The sequence below is a fragment of the Mirounga leonina genome, unplaced genomic scaffold, assembly GCF_011800145.1.
Source record: "Mirounga leonina isolate KUSES-001 unplaced genomic scaffold, KU_Mleo_1.0 Mir_176, whole genome shotgun sequence".
NCBI classification, from domain to species: Eukaryota; Metazoa; Chordata; class Mammalia; order Carnivora; family Phocidae; genus Mirounga; species Mirounga leonina.
Genome location: NW_023270454.1, coordinates 28,975,631 through 28,993,035, shown reverse-complemented (window position 1 = coordinate 28,993,035; position 17,405 = coordinate 28,975,631). Strand labels below are relative to the sequence as shown.

At 34.5% G+C, this 17,405-nt stretch overlaps 1 protein-coding gene across 2 annotated transcripts in view; it reads left to right on the top strand.

Annotated features, from left to right (window-relative positions):
* GLRB (glycine receptor beta) overlaps positions 1-17,405 on the top strand; it is an 87,025-nt gene that overhangs the window by 55,980 nt on the left and 13,640 nt on the right. For both annotated transcript variants that reach the window (XM_035022834.1, XM_035022835.1), the window contains 3 exons: positions 31-113; positions 1,894-2,034; positions 8,023-8,175. In XM_035022834.1, the coding sequence (XP_034878725.1) occupies positions 31-113; positions 1,894-2,034; positions 8,023-8,175 (377 nt within the window). The remainder of the gene's footprint in view (positions 1-30; positions 114-1,893; positions 2,035-8,022; positions 8,176-17,405) is intronic.

The following is a 17,405-nucleotide window of genomic DNA, read 5'->3' as shown; positions in this document are numbered from 1 at the left end:
GTGACTTCTAAGACCTGTTTCTACTTTCAGGTTATCTATTACTCTTTCATGCCCTTTGGACTTGACCTTGTTTCCCATGGACACCCAACGTTGCAAGATGCAACTGGAGAGCTGTATGTAAATGAGACCCTAAGTGAATATAGCAATAAAAATGCTTAAAAGTTCTAGGCAATACATTCTGCTAGTCTCTTAGATAACAATGGTAAAATTAATGCTTTTTATTACAAATAGTCATTAGAATAATTTATTTAGGAAAATTACTGTTATTCTTTTACTGTAAAAATTACTAAGATAGACACAACCTTTGGGTACTAGGTTTTCCTTTCAGTTTATGTAGGTGTACACTTCTAACTTATTCCAATTGCCATCATCATTTGAATTGATAATATAAATAAAGGAGAAAACAGTATCCTAATAACTGTTCTGCTGTTAGAGCCACATGTTCAGAGCAGAAAATTTAAAAACATTAAAAAACAGTGCCTAAATCCTACCAAGTAGTCATTCTCTGTGGATGTCTAAAAAATTTTTTTTGCAAAATTGGAATTTTTGTGTTTATGATCATACATTTTTCAGTTCATGAAAGAAGTACCATATTAAGGTATAGGTATATTAATTAAAATGATTATTGAAATTATTATTTATCAATTAATTCTCTATGATGCTTATCTTTTGAAAATAAAAGTAGGACATAAAACTTGAAAAACTAACACTAGTATAAGGCAGCCTTTGCCTGAATACCTATATACCATGACCTATTTCAGCAAAAAGTAAAGAATGATGACCTTGTAAAATATCTTATATATACTTGCTAGATGATATGCTTTAAAGTTACTTTGTGGTTATCTGTTGTTTTTTTTAAAAAAAATTTACTAGGGCGCCTGGGTGGCTCAGATGGTTAAGCGTCTGCCTTCGGCTCAGGTCATGATCCCAGCGTCCTGGGATCGAGTCCCGCATCGGGCTCCCTGCTCCTTGGGAGCCTGCTTCTCCCTCTGCCCCTCTCTCTCTCTCTCTGTCTCTCATGAATAAATAAATAAAATCTTTAAAAAAAAATTTACTGAAGTTGGAGCCTAAATTTGAACAATCTCTACTGCTTTCTAAGTATAAATTGAGATTTTACAGATGTAAGTGTATGTACGTATGTACATTTTTGTGTATGTGTTGTATATATTTAGGCCTGTGTGTCAATATGTATTTGTGTAAAAAATTCCAACTGGATATTTACATTCAAATCTATTGCCAGATGCACTGAAGTATTGCTTTGAAAAATCCATATACTCTAGCGTTGAATGGTAGGCTACTGTATGCTGTAAAACCCCATAGGTCCTTGAATTGTAGCCATATTACCTAAACCCAAAATGTGTGCTTCCACATTTAATAATGATGTCCATTTGAGAGGTTGTTTTACTGCTTTCCTGTGCAATGCAATGCCTTTAGGGAAATTTATGGTTATTTCTTCAAAAGTATAAGTGATTCGGTGCTTAAGATTTTTTTTTTTAATTTCCAGGTAGCATATTGTATAATTGTGAATGACTCTATTCTGAATATATTCAGAAAGCTAGTATGACTTATTTATTACTTTTTATTGATGACAGTTCTGAATTCTGACATAGCAAAATATGCTACTATATATGAGGCAGTGAAATTGTAACTATTTATGATATGCTCATTGTTTTAGCTTGTTCTTTCTTTAAGTCAATTATCTGTAAATTTGTGCTTATGTTTTCATTGATGGCCATAGATTTTATCTCTTTGCATTTTTAACAAAAATTTCATAGAAGAATGGCCTATAATCTTACCATTTCTGTGTTTAGTAATTGGATTCTTAAAATATTAAGAAAGTATTAATAATTATATTTCAAACTAATATTTTCATTTATTTACTTTTGTTTATAGTTGGCTACACAACTGATGATTTACGATTTATCTGGCAGTCAGGAGATCCTGTTCAGTTAGAAAAAATTGCCTTGCCTCAGTTTGATATTAAAAAGGAAGATATCGAATATGGTAACTGTACAAAATACTATAAAGGCACTGGTAAGTAATAGTCTTTGAATTAAACAAAACTAAATCCTATTTCAAAGGTTCATTTTAATTTTAACATATGCTAGGAACAGAATAGAAGAAAATTAGTTAAAAAGTGAGTTCAATATTTACAAGTAGTTTATCTTTGCGTTCATATATTTAAATCTTTCATAAAATTACATTCACTAAAGTTCTTAAAAATGTTTATTACTAAATAGTTTTGCTTTTCTTTATGTAATTCTAGATAACAAGAGGTTTTTAATTTTTTATTTTAGTAATATGAACTCTCCCAGGCAATGGTTTTCTTAGGTGTTGCCAAGAAACTCTGCTTCTGGCAAGTTTCAGTTTGGAGCCAAACATGGATTTGATCAATGCAATGCATATACACTTGTCTCTTGTCTTTTAGGCAGGTTGTAGATGTTGGTTGACCCATATTCTTAGTTTTACAAGGCACTGATCTTTATGCTGTGTAGGAAGCAATAAGTGTGGAGAATAACTGGACATCAGTAAATACTCCCTGTATAATATTGTTGGCCTAGGTTATGGAACAGCTGATTGTGAAAAGCACAACAGATTAACCTCATTCATTACATTACCTCAAGCTTTGCAGAAATGAAAATATAATACCCACTAAGCAATACTTTAATAATATGATTCATATTCAACATTTGAGTCACAACTGATAAAGTTATTGAGGGTTTTAGATATTAAATATAATGTTTTTTCCCATAGTAACATACATAAAAGGCTGATTGATTTTGCTCATTACATTCAAACTAATCATTTCAACTTGTAAATTACACAATCCTAATTTTCTATGAGGAAGTAAGCAAAGATATGACAAAGATGTTCAGAAATAGATATAATTAGGAGCGCCTGAGTGGCTCAGTTGGTTAAGTGCCCAACACTTGATTTTGGCTGGGTCCTTAGATCAAACCAATGTAGGACTCTGCGCTCAGCAAGGAGTCTGCTTGAGACTCTCTCTGCCCCTTCTCCCACACCCCCATGGTGCTTTTAAACTCTCTCTAAAATAAATAAATCTTTAAAAAAAGAGAAATAGATACAATTTAACTTTAAATGTATTGCAACATTTATGTTGACTTGAAAAAATAAAAATGTATAGTGTAATTGTGTTGAATTCAGGGAGATCAGATGCTTGAGCTTATAATGCTGCCATCATGGCATCATCAAAGACAAAATATAATACTAAAGAAAGCAGAGTGAATGTTTGCACATTTACAGTGCTACAATAATGCAACACTTAGGCTACTTGGAGATAAAGTTAGTTTAAGCCTCTGTTGTCGTTGACCTTCACATAATTTAATGGATTATATAGCATTTATATATAAATAGTTCCTTCTTTTATAGAACTAATAGTATATTAGAACAAGAGAGATAATAAGCAAATATACTGCTAAAAGAACTTATAAAAGAATTTAAAAAGGAAAATCTGAGAGCTCTTAAAAATTTGACCATCAGAGTACTCAATGAAGAAGTCATCGATACATGGACTTTTAGATATGGAAGTGATCTTATTGACAATTCTGAGCCAGTTCCTTTATTTAACACAGAAAATAACTGAGGAGTAGGGTGAGTGAGGACTTACTGAATGTTACAGGCAAATCAATGTCAGCCATTGAACTAAGCACAGTACTCCTTTTCCCTGTACTCACTCAAATTAAGGAAATGGACTACAGTGTTTAGAAACTTTTACAGGTCACCTAGTGATGAAAAAAAAAAAAAAGTTTGAAAGCCAAGGAAAATCCTTTTGGGATTGTTGTATAGAAACACATATTTAGTAGATGGCTTTTGGAGTTCTGGCTGTATGTCAGGCATTATTTTAGTGCTCTGCAGGAACTCTGTATTTTAATCCTCACAACAACCCTGTGAATTCAGTACTTTTATTTTCTCTATTTTACATGTTAGGATAATAAAGCAAAGACACTTACCCAAGTCATACTGTTACTAACTGGAATAGTGAGTCTGACATTATTATACTACCTGTGGAGTCAGTCCTGTTATACTTTGCAAATAGTTATCCACACCTAGATTATATGCTTAACATTTCAAAATGAATAGTCTCTAAGTTGTTTTGAGAAATTTGAAATGACCCTATTGAAGTTTTAAACTTCATCTAAAGATTAAAATAAAACTAGTAATTTTATTTCTGATTTTATGTGATAGCTTAAAATTATGAGATAGCGTTGAAAATCCTGGGGGCACTTATTTTTTTGCCTTTAAGCCCTACATCTACATATCTCCATTTAAGGGAATAAAGGAGACATCACTGCCCTTTTATAGATCTATATTCTAATATGGTACACACATAAAATAAATACTATTTGTTTTTGTTCTTGAGAGATTACTCAAGATTATAAGAAGTAAAGTTTTCTGTGGTACTTTTTGAGCTATTTTAAGTATGTCACAGGTCTCTCATTAGCTACAGAAAACAACAATAAAAGAACTTATGTCTAACATAACGATAATTGTCATTTACTGTGTTTCAGTAAACGTGCATTTCAGTGTTTACATGAAATGTAATACATTTCATGAATGTACATGAATCATCATATGAATATAAGTAAAACATATTTTAATGTTTGGATAATATTTAGATATGCATTTACAAATGTGGTACCTTCTAAATATATGAATGCCTAATATGTAGAATAGTGAAAAAGATATAGACAGCAACGTTTACTAAATGATGGACAATATTTTCTTTAACTTGTACAGAAATAATCAGAAATGATGATTTGGCTTTAGCTTTATTGAAAATTACAGTTTTTTAAAATTATAGATGTTACAAAGGTGGAGAGATATATGGGAAGACAAGTATACAAAAATACTTAAATTGCAAGCCTAAGTGAATAATAATGAAATAAAACCTCACAGGAAATAGAAAGTAAATTGAATTTGCCAATGAACATTTATATCAATTAGCTGCCCACCTGCCTCTCATAAATGTAACAGTACTAGGAAAAGATCAAAAAGGATCAAGAAATGTTTCTCATAAAATTTTATGGAGCAAATCACTATAATATCCAAGCATATATTTTATTGCCAAATTCATCCCAGTCCTGGGAAGCTCCCCTCGTGGGTGCCTTCATAAATGGAGGGGGTGGAAACTGGCTTCAGAGTATAGGATTCCTGTTATTTAGGCTGTCATTTAAACATGGTGGAATGGAATGCAAAAATTCATTTTAAAGTGAGCAACTCTACAATAAGCTGTTGTAATATTTGTGACAATTTAGGCTACCTAAAAAGATGCAGTAAGCAAATACATTTTGTTCTCTATCTCACAGCACTAGGCAAACACAAAATGAACTTGAATAAATGATGCTATTGCCAAGCCAGGTACTTCAGAACCACTTTTAGGAAATACTGTGAGCCTCTTAATTGCAGAAAATTGGACTTATAAAAGATTATATTTTGGAAATTTTGCACATGATTGTTAGTTAGAAACATGTTCTTGTTTGTCCAGGCAGGAAGTTAAGATGAGTGGTGGGAAGAGAAAAGGGAGGGAGTTCTCCTTGTTTGACCTCTTGTATCTTTTTAAAACCTATGCACAATTTAAATTAATTGCCTAGTTTTAATAAAATTAAAATTAAAAAAATGACAAACATGCTGCATTTTGGGGGTGTTGTTTTTTTTATATAATTTGGAAACATTTGGCATAATTAGAATTTACTTCAGTTCCAGTCAGCTCTTTATTTATTTATTTTTAGATTTTATTTATTTATTTGAGAGAGAGAGAATGAGAGAGATCACATGAGAGTAGGGAGGGTCAGAGGGAGAAGTAGACTCCCCGCCGAGCAGGGAGCCCAATGTGGGACTCGATGCGGGACTCGATGCGGGACTCGATCCAGGGACTCGATCCAGGGACTCGATCCAGGGACTCGATCCAAGGACTCCAGGATCATGACCTGAGCCGAAGGCAGTCGCTTAACCAACTGAGCCACTCAGGCGCCCCAGTCAGCTCTTTATTTTTGTTACATGTTAGCCCCACTATCTTTCTAATCTCTCAGAGGTAGCAATGATTATAATTCACACTGGGAAAAGGATAGATTTCTGGTCTAAGTTATTATTATTATTATTTTTTAAGATTTTATTTATTTATTTGACAGAGGGAGAGACAGCGAGAGATGGAACACAAGCAGGGGGAGTGGGAGAGGGAGAAGCAGGCCCCCCGCCAAGCAGGGAGCCTGATGTAGGGCTCGATCCCAGGACCCTGGGATCATGACCTGAGCCGAAGGCAGACACCCAATGACTGAACAACCCAGGCGCCCCTGCACCAGAAGATTTCTTTTTTTTTTTTTTAAGATTTTATTTATTTATTTGACAGAGAGAGACACAGCGAGAGAGGGAACACAAGCAGGGGGAGTGGGAGAAGCAGGCTTCCTGAGGAGCAGGAGCCTGATGCGGGGCTTGATCCCAGGGTCCTGAGCCAAAGGCAGACGCCCAATGACTGAGCCACCCAGGTGCCCCTCATTATTATTATATTTTTTAAGATTTTATTTATTTGACAGAGAGAGAGACAGCGAGAGAGGGAACACAAGCGGGGGGAGTGGGAGAGAGAGAAGCAGGCTTCCCGCTGAGCAGGGAACCCGATGTGGGGCTCGATCCCAGGACCCTGGGATCACGACCTGAGCCGAAGGCAGACGCTTAACGGCTGAGCCACCCAGGCGCCCCAGGTCTAAGTTATTTAATAAGAGGATGTGAATAGCGGTTTTTCTGAGCATTTTTAAAGACCCTCTTGTGTGCTAGTACTGCCATAGGTACCATTAGTGAATGAATTTGAAGATCGTTCCAGTGCCAGAAGTGTGTGTATTCTTACTAATTAGGAAAATCAGATAAATATTACTTTTAAAATATAAAATAGTAAAAAAGTAATATTGTCCTTTCCCCATAATTATTTTATTTATTCATTGATTTATTTGTTTCAGCATTTTGAAATAATGATGTTGAAGCTGAACACAATCAGAGACATTTTAACTTTCTGTTATTTTCACATGACCTTGCTTTTTTTGAATGGCAAATGACATTTTTATCAAAATTAAGCACTTCAGGCATTAAATACTATATTTAAATTGCTAACTGAAAGGGCTAAAGCATTTATAAAAAAAAAAAAGTCTCAAACATCTAGAAGCGTCTCTCCTATTCTGGTGCTAGAACAATATCTTGTCACTTATTTTGTTTCTCAAGTCAGCAAAGGCTATGATGAGGCTGCACATAATTTGTGATTAATTTGGGGGACTAGTTGGTGTCATGGCATCTCTAGAATTATGTTGTAGGGCTATTTCTGCATTTGTCTCAGCTTGTGACAATGAAGTCCTTTCTCTCATAAGGCATGTTTGAGGGCCTGGAGTGGAGGAAGGGAGAGAATTGAGAGGAATATCAGATATCTACCCTTCATAATCTTTTATCTCTATAGAATGAAAACATGTATTTCTTATCCTTGCTAAGATTTACTTCTAATACACTTAATTTTTTAAGGTTTAAATATGCATAGGAGTTATCGTAGACTGCTACGCTTTCTAGATAAGAAGTGATACATGTAGCTGAAAAATTATACTGACAATATATAGTCGTGGAATGTTTCTTTTTAGACTTGTTCCACTTTGATTTACTGCTCCCTATATGACCCCCTTAGATCAATTGCTCTGAGAGTGCCCATGGGTAATGAAAAGTTTAAGTTCATTGCCAGTTCCCTGAACAAAGACTTAAAAGCTGAGACACTGACATAGTGGAGCAGCATGTGGTGTCTATTTCTCAACGTCATAATAAAGTTGTGAAAGGTCAGGTGAGACGGGTCCCATCATGTCAACCTTCTACATCAAATAAATTACATATTTATAGGAACAAACTCTTTTTGGGGAATTTACTTTGTGAAACTGCCTCAGACAGAAGTGACTTACAATTTACAGGTACACTATTGGTTTTTGCTGTTGTAGGTAGGTGAGCCCCTCCTATTTCTAACATAAAGTTTGTTTCTGAAAGGGTACTACACCTGCGTGGAAGTCATCTTCACCCTGAGGAGGCAGGTTGGGTTTTACATGATGGGTGTCTATGCCCCAACCTTGCTCATAGTGGTTCTCTCCTGGCTCTCCTTCTGGATCAACCCGGACGCAAGTGCTGCCAGAGTGCCCCTGGGTAGAGTATTCCGTGCTTCTGTCTCATGTTGGGAACACGTTATGTCCTTGCATAACTCGCTATATAATCAACTGTTTTAAAAAGCAGACTTTTAGAATTGAAGGCAACCTTTCTCTCCTCTGTTTTTAGACTTTCTTAAAAACTTGACATTGAACTAGATTTTCTCAATGTTTATGCGCTCAATAATTATACTAAGTTTTTTTCTTTTCATATCTTTGGTTAATCTATCCCACTTTGACTTTCATGCAATAATTATTACTAAGTAATTTTCACAGATAACTAAAGTCTAAAATCCCCAATAGTGCCATACTTAAACACAGAACTATTATGATGGGAATCTTTCTAAATAATATTGTCTACTATCTCATACTCATCGCCAGGGAATATGTGGTACAATGTATCTTTTTAAACACGACTTCATGTCATTTTCTTAAACATCAATTACTGTGTGCTCTGTCATCAGGAGTGGCTAGGGAGAAGAAGAGCTGGTTATCCGTGCTACCCCATTTGTTATTTTTAATGCTCTGTCACAGAGAAACAGCATCAGCCAGTCTTGAAAACTGTGTGTATATAGGGGTGAAAAAGTCTTTGCTTCATGAAATAATCAAGAGCTCTTCTAATGGATGAAGTGAATAAACTTAAAAATAAGGACATTGTTACAACAAATTTTGATTGTTTAGAGTGTTTTAAAATGTTTCATTACTGCGTGAATATATGTGTGTGTGTTTTCTGAATATCACCTGGAACTTATATAGATAAGGCTGTGGGATATCTGACCTCTTAGTGACTGACTGGTTGCAGCATTTCATTTTTTATTTCCATTGAAAAGACCCTGTGCAAATCTCCCTCCTGACATATTGAGGGAATTAAATGAAATACAGATTTTAAAAAGTAGGCAACCAGGAAGAAGCAATGAAAATGACAGTTTTACCTGGATAAGAAATTTGATGGTTTATATTTAATAAGAGCCGCAGAGACCAAATCTACATCTTAATAACCAGAAATGTGGGAAATTTCATCCTAATGGTTATGTATCTGGAATGAAGACAATGACAACCCATTGATTAACTCCTTTAGGGGATGAGAGTGAACTATGTAGTATACTGCACTGAGAATAAAACTCCTAAAAACTAGATTTGTATCCTTAGACTTGTCAAAAATATCATGCATTTCCCCCCAAATAGTTAATTTTTTGCTTATTAGTAATATTGTACTCTTACACAGTGATAAAAATTGAAATGTCAGACTTCCAGGAGTACTGTAGAGACATTTCAATCCCTGACATATTCTTGAAGAATTTTTCTCTGTAAATCCCTTTCTATTACAGGACTTCTGTCATAAAGTCCCTAAACTGTCCACTTAACATCCAGTAGAACGGTTGTATGAAGCAAATGTGTTTAATGGTTTAAAGTCAGTCTCTTCAGTTAAATCTGGATTTGAATTCCTGCTCTCTGCTTACTAGTTGTGACAATTTAGACAACAAACACATCTAACCTCTTTAAACATACTCTTAAAATGTCAGTAGGGATGAAAAAATACTCAAAGGGTTAATTGGAGGATTGAAAAAATGAGTGGAGAGTGCTTATTACCCATTCAGGAGTTAATAATATGCCTCATTTATACATTACATTATAGTTTATAAAGCACTTTTACACACTTGATTCATTCAGCAAGTATTTATTGTGCACCAACTACGTCCTAAGCAATATTCCAGAAGATAGGCATAGAGTTAAAGTAAATAGCAAATAGATAGTTAATGAAATAGATAAAAGGAAAACACTAAGCCTCAATGAGTGTATTTTTTTGGAAAGAAAGAGACACCAAATAAGTACAATATGTAATATATAAGATGGTGACATATAACTTCCAGTTATAGAACAAATAAGTCATGGAGATGAGAAGTACAGCATAGGGAATATAGTCAATAACATTGTAATAACAGGGTGTGGTGAGTGGTGATGGCTACATTTAATCATGGTGAGCATTGAGCAATGTATAAAATTGTGGAATCACTGTGTTATACACCTAAAACTAATATAACATTGTATATCAACTACACTTCAGTTAAAAAAAATTCCTAATGCCCAGGGAGTGGGTGGAAAGTTGCTGTAGGGACAGAGAGTTCAGGGACAGCAGCCTGCTTGTCAGGAATTGCTCAGAGAGAAGTGATATTGGATAAAAATGTGATAGAGGTGAAAAAATGAGTCACTGTGGATATCTAGGAAAGAATGAGCTGGGATAGTGATCATCAAGGCCAACATTCCTGAGGCAGGAACATGCTTGGAATATTTTGGGACTGCCAAGGCCAATGTGGCCGGAGCAGAATGAGTGAAAGAATGATTAGTAGATGAGGTCAGAAAGAGAACAATGGTGAGGGGACCATGTAACATCTCCTAAGGCATTCTGATGATTTTGGCTTTTATTCTGAGTAAAATGGGAAGCCCTTGAGGGCTTTTGCACATGATTTGCTTTAAATTTTAACAGATTCTCCTTGCCTGCTTTGTGTAGAACCCAGTAAAAGGAGGCTTGGGTGGAAGCAAGGAAAGCAGTTAGGAAGCTATAATAGTCCAGGTGAAACAATCACAGCATTGCCAAGGGGTAGAGATGCTCATAAATAGATGATGGATATGGTAGAGATAAAGAGTTTTGTAAATGTGTTGTATGTAGGATTTAAGAAAGCAGACTCAAAGCTGACTTCAAAGGTTTTTCTGGCTGAGAATCCAGGAAAATGAAGCTGCCACTAAATTAGATGGGAAAAGCTTTGTGTAAAGTAGGTTTGAGAAGATGGGCAGACCAGGAGCTTCTTTTTGGACATGTTAATTCTGAGATATCTTTTAGGTAGTGTTATCAGATAGTCAGTTGGATATACAGGTCTGGGGTTTTTAGGAGAGATCAAGGCTGGTGGTAAGAACTTCAGATTTATCTGAAGTTGCTTACGTTTATATTTGTCTTTAAAATGATGAGACTGGAGTACAGGTACAGAAGACATCTAACAACTCAACCCTTGAGACTGAGAAGATGAGTAACAACCAGCATGATGTAGGTTCCTGGGAGCCAAATGGAGAAAGCATTTCTAGGTGAAGGGAGTGATCAGTCAAGCTGCTTATAAATCAAGTGAGTTTGGGGCTAAATATTGTCATTGGATTCAGCAACCTGGGGAAGTCACTGGTGTCCATGATAAGGACAGTTTCCATAGAGTGACAAGAGGAAAGCTTGGTTGGAGTGACTTCAAGAGAGAACAGGAGGGGAGGAACTATTGGCATCCAGTATAAACAACCCGGTGGAGATTGTTAACTGTAAAAAGAAAAAGAGAATAAGGAAATAACTGGGGTGGGAATAGGAGTTGAGAGCTTTCTGGTTTTTGTTTTTAAGGTGGACAAAATTACAGTATGTTTATTTTTGGTGGAAAACAAGCATTAACAAAGGAAAAAATGAGAGATGGAAGAAGTACAGGAGCAGAGTCCTTGAGAAGTGAGAAGGGATGAGATCTGGTAGACAGACTGGCCTTTGCTAGGACAAAGTGGATTTGTCCCAGGGATCAGCAAACTCCTTCTGTAAAAGGCCTGATAGTAAATATTCCATGTTTGTGGGCCATATGGTTTTTGTTGCAACTCCTAAACAATAGGAGTTGACAGTACATACTTGAGTGGATGTTGGTGTGTTCCAGTGCCCTGTGCATCAGTTTACTGTCCCCTTATCTACAATATCAGGAGAGAAGGCAGAGTATATAGGTTTAGACAGAGAGAGGTGAGTAGATATGATAGTGGGGGCTTGTAAATGATTTTGTTTTCTCAATAAAATAGGAAGAAAGATCTGAGTTGCCAGTGAGATAGGGTAGATTATTGTGAGTTTGAAGAGAGAGAGAAGGTAGTGAATGGGCAAGGGGTAGGGACATATTTATGTTTTTGACATGTATTCATGATGTTGCTTATGTTTATATTTGGCTCTATCTTATTTCTGAGCAGTATTTCATAGTATGGATACAGCACAGTTTGTTTTTCCATTCAATAATTGATAGACATTTAGATTGTTTCCAATCTGAATAATGCTATTATAAATAATGTTGCTATGAATAATTGTGTACAAGTCTCTGTATGGACATATGTTTTCATTACTCTTGGGTAAATACCCAGGAATGAGATTTCTTGATTTTAAAGTAAAAATATGTTTTGCTTTTAAAAAAAATAATTATTTTATTTTTATTAAGTTTTTAAATTTTATTTTAATTCCAGTATAGTTAACATACAGTATTATATTAGTTGCAGCTATACAATGTAGTGATTCAACTGTTCTATATATCACTCAGTGCTCATCATGATAAGTGTGCTTTTAATCCCCTTCACCTATTTCACCCATCCCCTCCTTCCTTGTCGCCTCTGTCGCCAGTCTGTTCTCTATAGTTAAGAGTCTGGTTTTTGATTTGTCTCTCTCTCTCTCTCTCTCATCTTTTTTTTCTTTTGCCCATTTGTTTTGTTTCTTAAATTCGACATATGAGTGAAATTGTATAGTATTTGTCTTTCTCTTATTTCACTTAGTATTATATTCTCTATCTCCATCCATGTTGTTGTAAATGGCAATTTTTTACTCAACAGTGAAAACCTGAAAGCTTTTCATCTAAGATCAGGAATAAGACAAGGATATCCACTCTTGCTATTTTTATTTAACATAGTATTAGAAGTTCTGGCCAGAGCAATTAGGCAAGAAAAAGAGAGAAGCATCTAAATTGGAAAGGAAGAATTAAAACTGTCACTATTTGCAGATGACATATACAGAAAACCCTGAAGACTCCATCAAAAAACTGCTAGAATTAATAAATGAATTCAGTAAAGTTGCAAGATACAAAATCAACACACAAAGATCTGTTGTGTTTCTTTACACTAATTATGAGCTATAAGATAAATTAAGAAAATCCTATTTGTAATTGCATTAAAAAGCATAAAATACTTAGGAATAAATTTAACCAAGGATGTAAAATGAGCTGTATATTGAAAACGACAAGTTATTGATGAAATAAATTGAAGACAATGCAAATAAATGAAAAGATATTCCATACCCATGGATTAGAAGATTGATATAGTCAAAATGTCTATACTACTCCAAGCAGTACACAAATTCAGTGGAATCTCTAACAAAATTCCAATAGCATTTTTCCCAGAAATAGAATAATTCTAAAATTTATATGTAGCTACAAAAGATGCCAAATAGCCAGAGCAGTCTTGAGAAAGAAAAACAAAGTTGGAGGTATCCACATTCCCTGATTTCAAACTATACTACAAAGCTATAGCAATTAAAACAGTATTGTATTGACATGAAAAATAGACACACAGATTAATGAAACAGAATAGAGAACCCAGAAATAAACCCATGCATATGTGGTCAATTAATTTATGGCAGAGGAGCAAAGACTATACAATTGAGAAAGGACAGTCTCTTCAATAGTGTTGGGAAAATTGGACAGTCACTTGCAAAAGAATGAAACTGGACCACTGTCTTATACCATACACAAAAATTAACACAAAATGGATTAAAGACCTAAGTGTAAGACCTGAAACCATAAACCTCCTAGAAGAAAACGGGGTAAACTCCTTGACATAGGTCTTGGTGATGATTTTTTGAATCTGACATCAAAAGCAAAAGAATCAAAAGCAAAAATAAACAAGTGAGGCTGTATCAAACTAAAAAGCTTCTGCACAGCAAAGGAAACCATCAATAAAATGAAAAAATAACCTACCGAATTGGAGAAAGCAATTGCAAATCATATATCTGATAACTCTAATATCCAAAATATACAAAAACTTATACAACTCAATAGCAAACAAAACAAAACAAAACAAAACGAAACAGAAAAATCCAGTTAAAAAATGGGCAGAAGACTTGAACAGATGTTTTTCCAAGACTTACAGAGGGCCAATAAACACATGAAAAGATGCTCAACATTCTCCCAATCTCATTTTGATTTACCTTTTCCATTGTTGACAAACATGAAAGCTCCCTCTATGAATTTTAGGTAAAGAATTTTGTCTTTAGCTACTTCTTTAAGTATAGAAGTAACTATGCAAGTAACTTTGGAAGTAACTTTTATAAATTATACATAACATTTCCTTTCTCTAGTACATAAAATGCTTTAACTGCTGCTAAAAAGGAATTTTTTAAACAAATAACTTTCAGTCAAAAAGATTAATAATTTAGGTTACAACTCAGACCTCTAGCAGACCACGCATACATACATTTCTTTCTTGTACTCTTTTCATCTGGAATAAGATCTCTTACAGAAATGTCAAAAAGTATTTTTGGATTCCCACATAATATTAATAATGGTTTTCCTTTTAGTATCCTTTGATTAAGGCATTGTGAAATGATAACATCTTAATATAATTTAGTAGTACTTCTAAATAAATTTTCATTTTATTAATCACAATTACACATATATGAATTTTATAGTTTATTGCTTAATGAGATAAAAATCATTTGTAGTTTAGATAGGTATGAGAACACTTGCAGTTATTCCTTGACCAGTTCATGGCATTTGTTATTACATTAGCATTATACTCTCTAGCTCCATCCTCATTGCTGCAAATGTGCAAGATCTCATTTTTTTTGATGGCTGAGTAATATTACACTATATATATATATATATATATATACCACATCTTCTTTATCCATTCATCTATCGTTGGACACTTGGTTTGCTTTCATATCTTGGCTATTGTAAATAATCCTGCAATAAACTTAGGGGTACATATATCTTTTCAAATTAGAGTTTTCATTTTCTTTGAGTAGATACCTAGTAGTGTAATTTCTTCTGATTGGTTTATAATTTATTAAAATTCAGACAAAATTTCAATATGCATTATTTACCAGTGAAGTAATTTTATTTGAAGAATATATTAAGATAATGCCACAGTATTTGTCTAAAGAAATATTATTTGCTCAGATTTCATTTTTTAAAAAGATTTTATTTGTTTAGAGAGAGAGTGTGTGTGAGTGGGGGTTGGGGGAGAGGGAGAGGGAGAGAGAGAAAATCTGAAGCAGACTCCATTCTGAGTGCAGAGCTTGAGGCAGGTCTCAATTTCACACCCCAAGATCACGACCTGAGCCGAAATCAAGAGTCGCCACTTAACCGACTGAGCCACCCAGATGCCCCATGATTTCCTATTTTAGGATAAAAAAAAATGGGTATTTCCTATTTTAATATGATTTCCTAAAGAGAAGGCATACAGTGATGTTCACATTCTCCTCCTCCATAACTCATCTCCATTTCTATTCTTTCATCTTTGAAATGATAAAAACCATAATAGAATTGACTATCATGGTTTCTAACTTAATACCTGGGATTATAAATACCTCCTTTCTCCCTCCCCCAAAATCTATTAATGTCATATCATTCCTTTTAAAAGGCAATCCCTTCTCTGTTCCTTTGGTCTTCTTTCTCTGACACTCCAGCATTTCTTCCTCACAAAGTTTTCTATATTTTCAACATGACCTCCATCTGCATGATATTGGCTTATCTTTCCTTTTACAAAACTCTCAAGTGCATTGTGCTGTGTCATGGTTATCAATTTTGCATTTCTTGGCCTTTATCTAACCTAACTCAGTATTTTCATACCAAAGTCATTATCTTTTCTAAGTCTCTTCTTCCCATCTTTTATGGGTACTTTCCTAGTAATCTGTTTTTCAGAAAATTGTCTCAATCTTTTCTTTCTTCCTTCAGTCAATAACCAAGTCTTTTAAAAATGTTTTCTTCAAAATCCTTTTTATATCAGTTCTGTCCTTCTTTTCCTCATGCTTTGTTTCTGCAACTACTATTTTTTCCTTTATTTGTCTGTTTTGTACATCCCTACCAGAGTAATGTTATTCAACATTCTTTTGCTAATTTCATTTCTCTTCCCTCAGTTTACAGTTCCTTAATATTTTTTACCAAACATGGTAAATTCATTATAGTGCTTTTAGGATCTTCTATAATCTGACATTATTCTCCATTTTCTTATGAAGTTTCTAATATATCAGAAAATATTCAGGTATACTACTAAGTTTGATACATTCTTTGTTATTGAGGAACGTGAAATGCTATGGAAACATGGAGAATGGTGTGTCAATATAGTCTATCTCAAGGAATTAAGTAAGGCTTGTTTTTGATTGATAGGTTGGCACATAACATTTGATTAAGAATAGATGGGGCGCCTGGGTGGCTCAGTCGTTAAGCGTCTGCCTTCGGCTCAGGTCATGATCCCAGAGTCCTGGGATCGAGCCCCGCATCGGGCTCTCTGCTCCGCGGGAATCCTGCTTCTCCCTCTCCCATTCCTCCTGCTTGTGTTCCTGCTCTTGCTGTGTCTCTGTCAAATAAATAAATAAAATCTTTTAAAAAAAAAAAAAGAATAGAAAAATTGACTTGGAAATATAATTTGCCAAATTAATGCCCATAGGTATAATTAACTGTAGTTTCAAGCGATAAGTGATAGGACCTTGGATTTTTATGTTATTTTCCACTTCCAGGTTAGAAACATTAAGACCTATATTAACTTTTAAAAATATAATCCTATTAATTAATTCTTAATTTTCTTCAGGACTAAGGATAGTCAGTATGATAGCAGATTAGATGTTTATCAAATTTTTATATTCTAAGTAATACTGTTTCCATCTGCTAGAAACCTTTCTAGTAGAGAATGTTTTAACTCTTGAATACATAAAAAAAAAAAAACAACCAACAAACTCTATACCTTTTAGGAGCCACTGAATGCAACTGGTGGAATACATTTTTCAATGTTTTAACTGATTATTAATTCTAATATAGTAGTTACCATATTCCCAAGGCAAGAGAAAAGAGCCAAGTGCATCTTTATTAGGATAACATATGCATTAATTCTCAGTGGTGGTCAAATCTAGAATAAAAAAGTGCACTTGGCCCCATATGTGAATTGGGCTCACAGAGTCAAGGCACACCTGTTTACTACATGGCTGAAAGTGAGTCTCCCTTAACATCATATAAGACTTTTTCTGACCCAGTGTGTTATTGGTAGTCAGTGCCAGTGGGTCATATTTGCCCATCCCCTCTTCTGAAAATATGAAGGAAGGAAGAAAGAGACAAAAGGGAAAAGCTGGGAGTGTGGCAAGTGTAAAGAAAAAGAGGGACATAAATTAATGCAATTTTCCTTTAGGATCTTACAATTATTTGACTTCAATTGATATATAACTAGTTAGCTTTCCATAAATGGTTAATATTACATATAGCA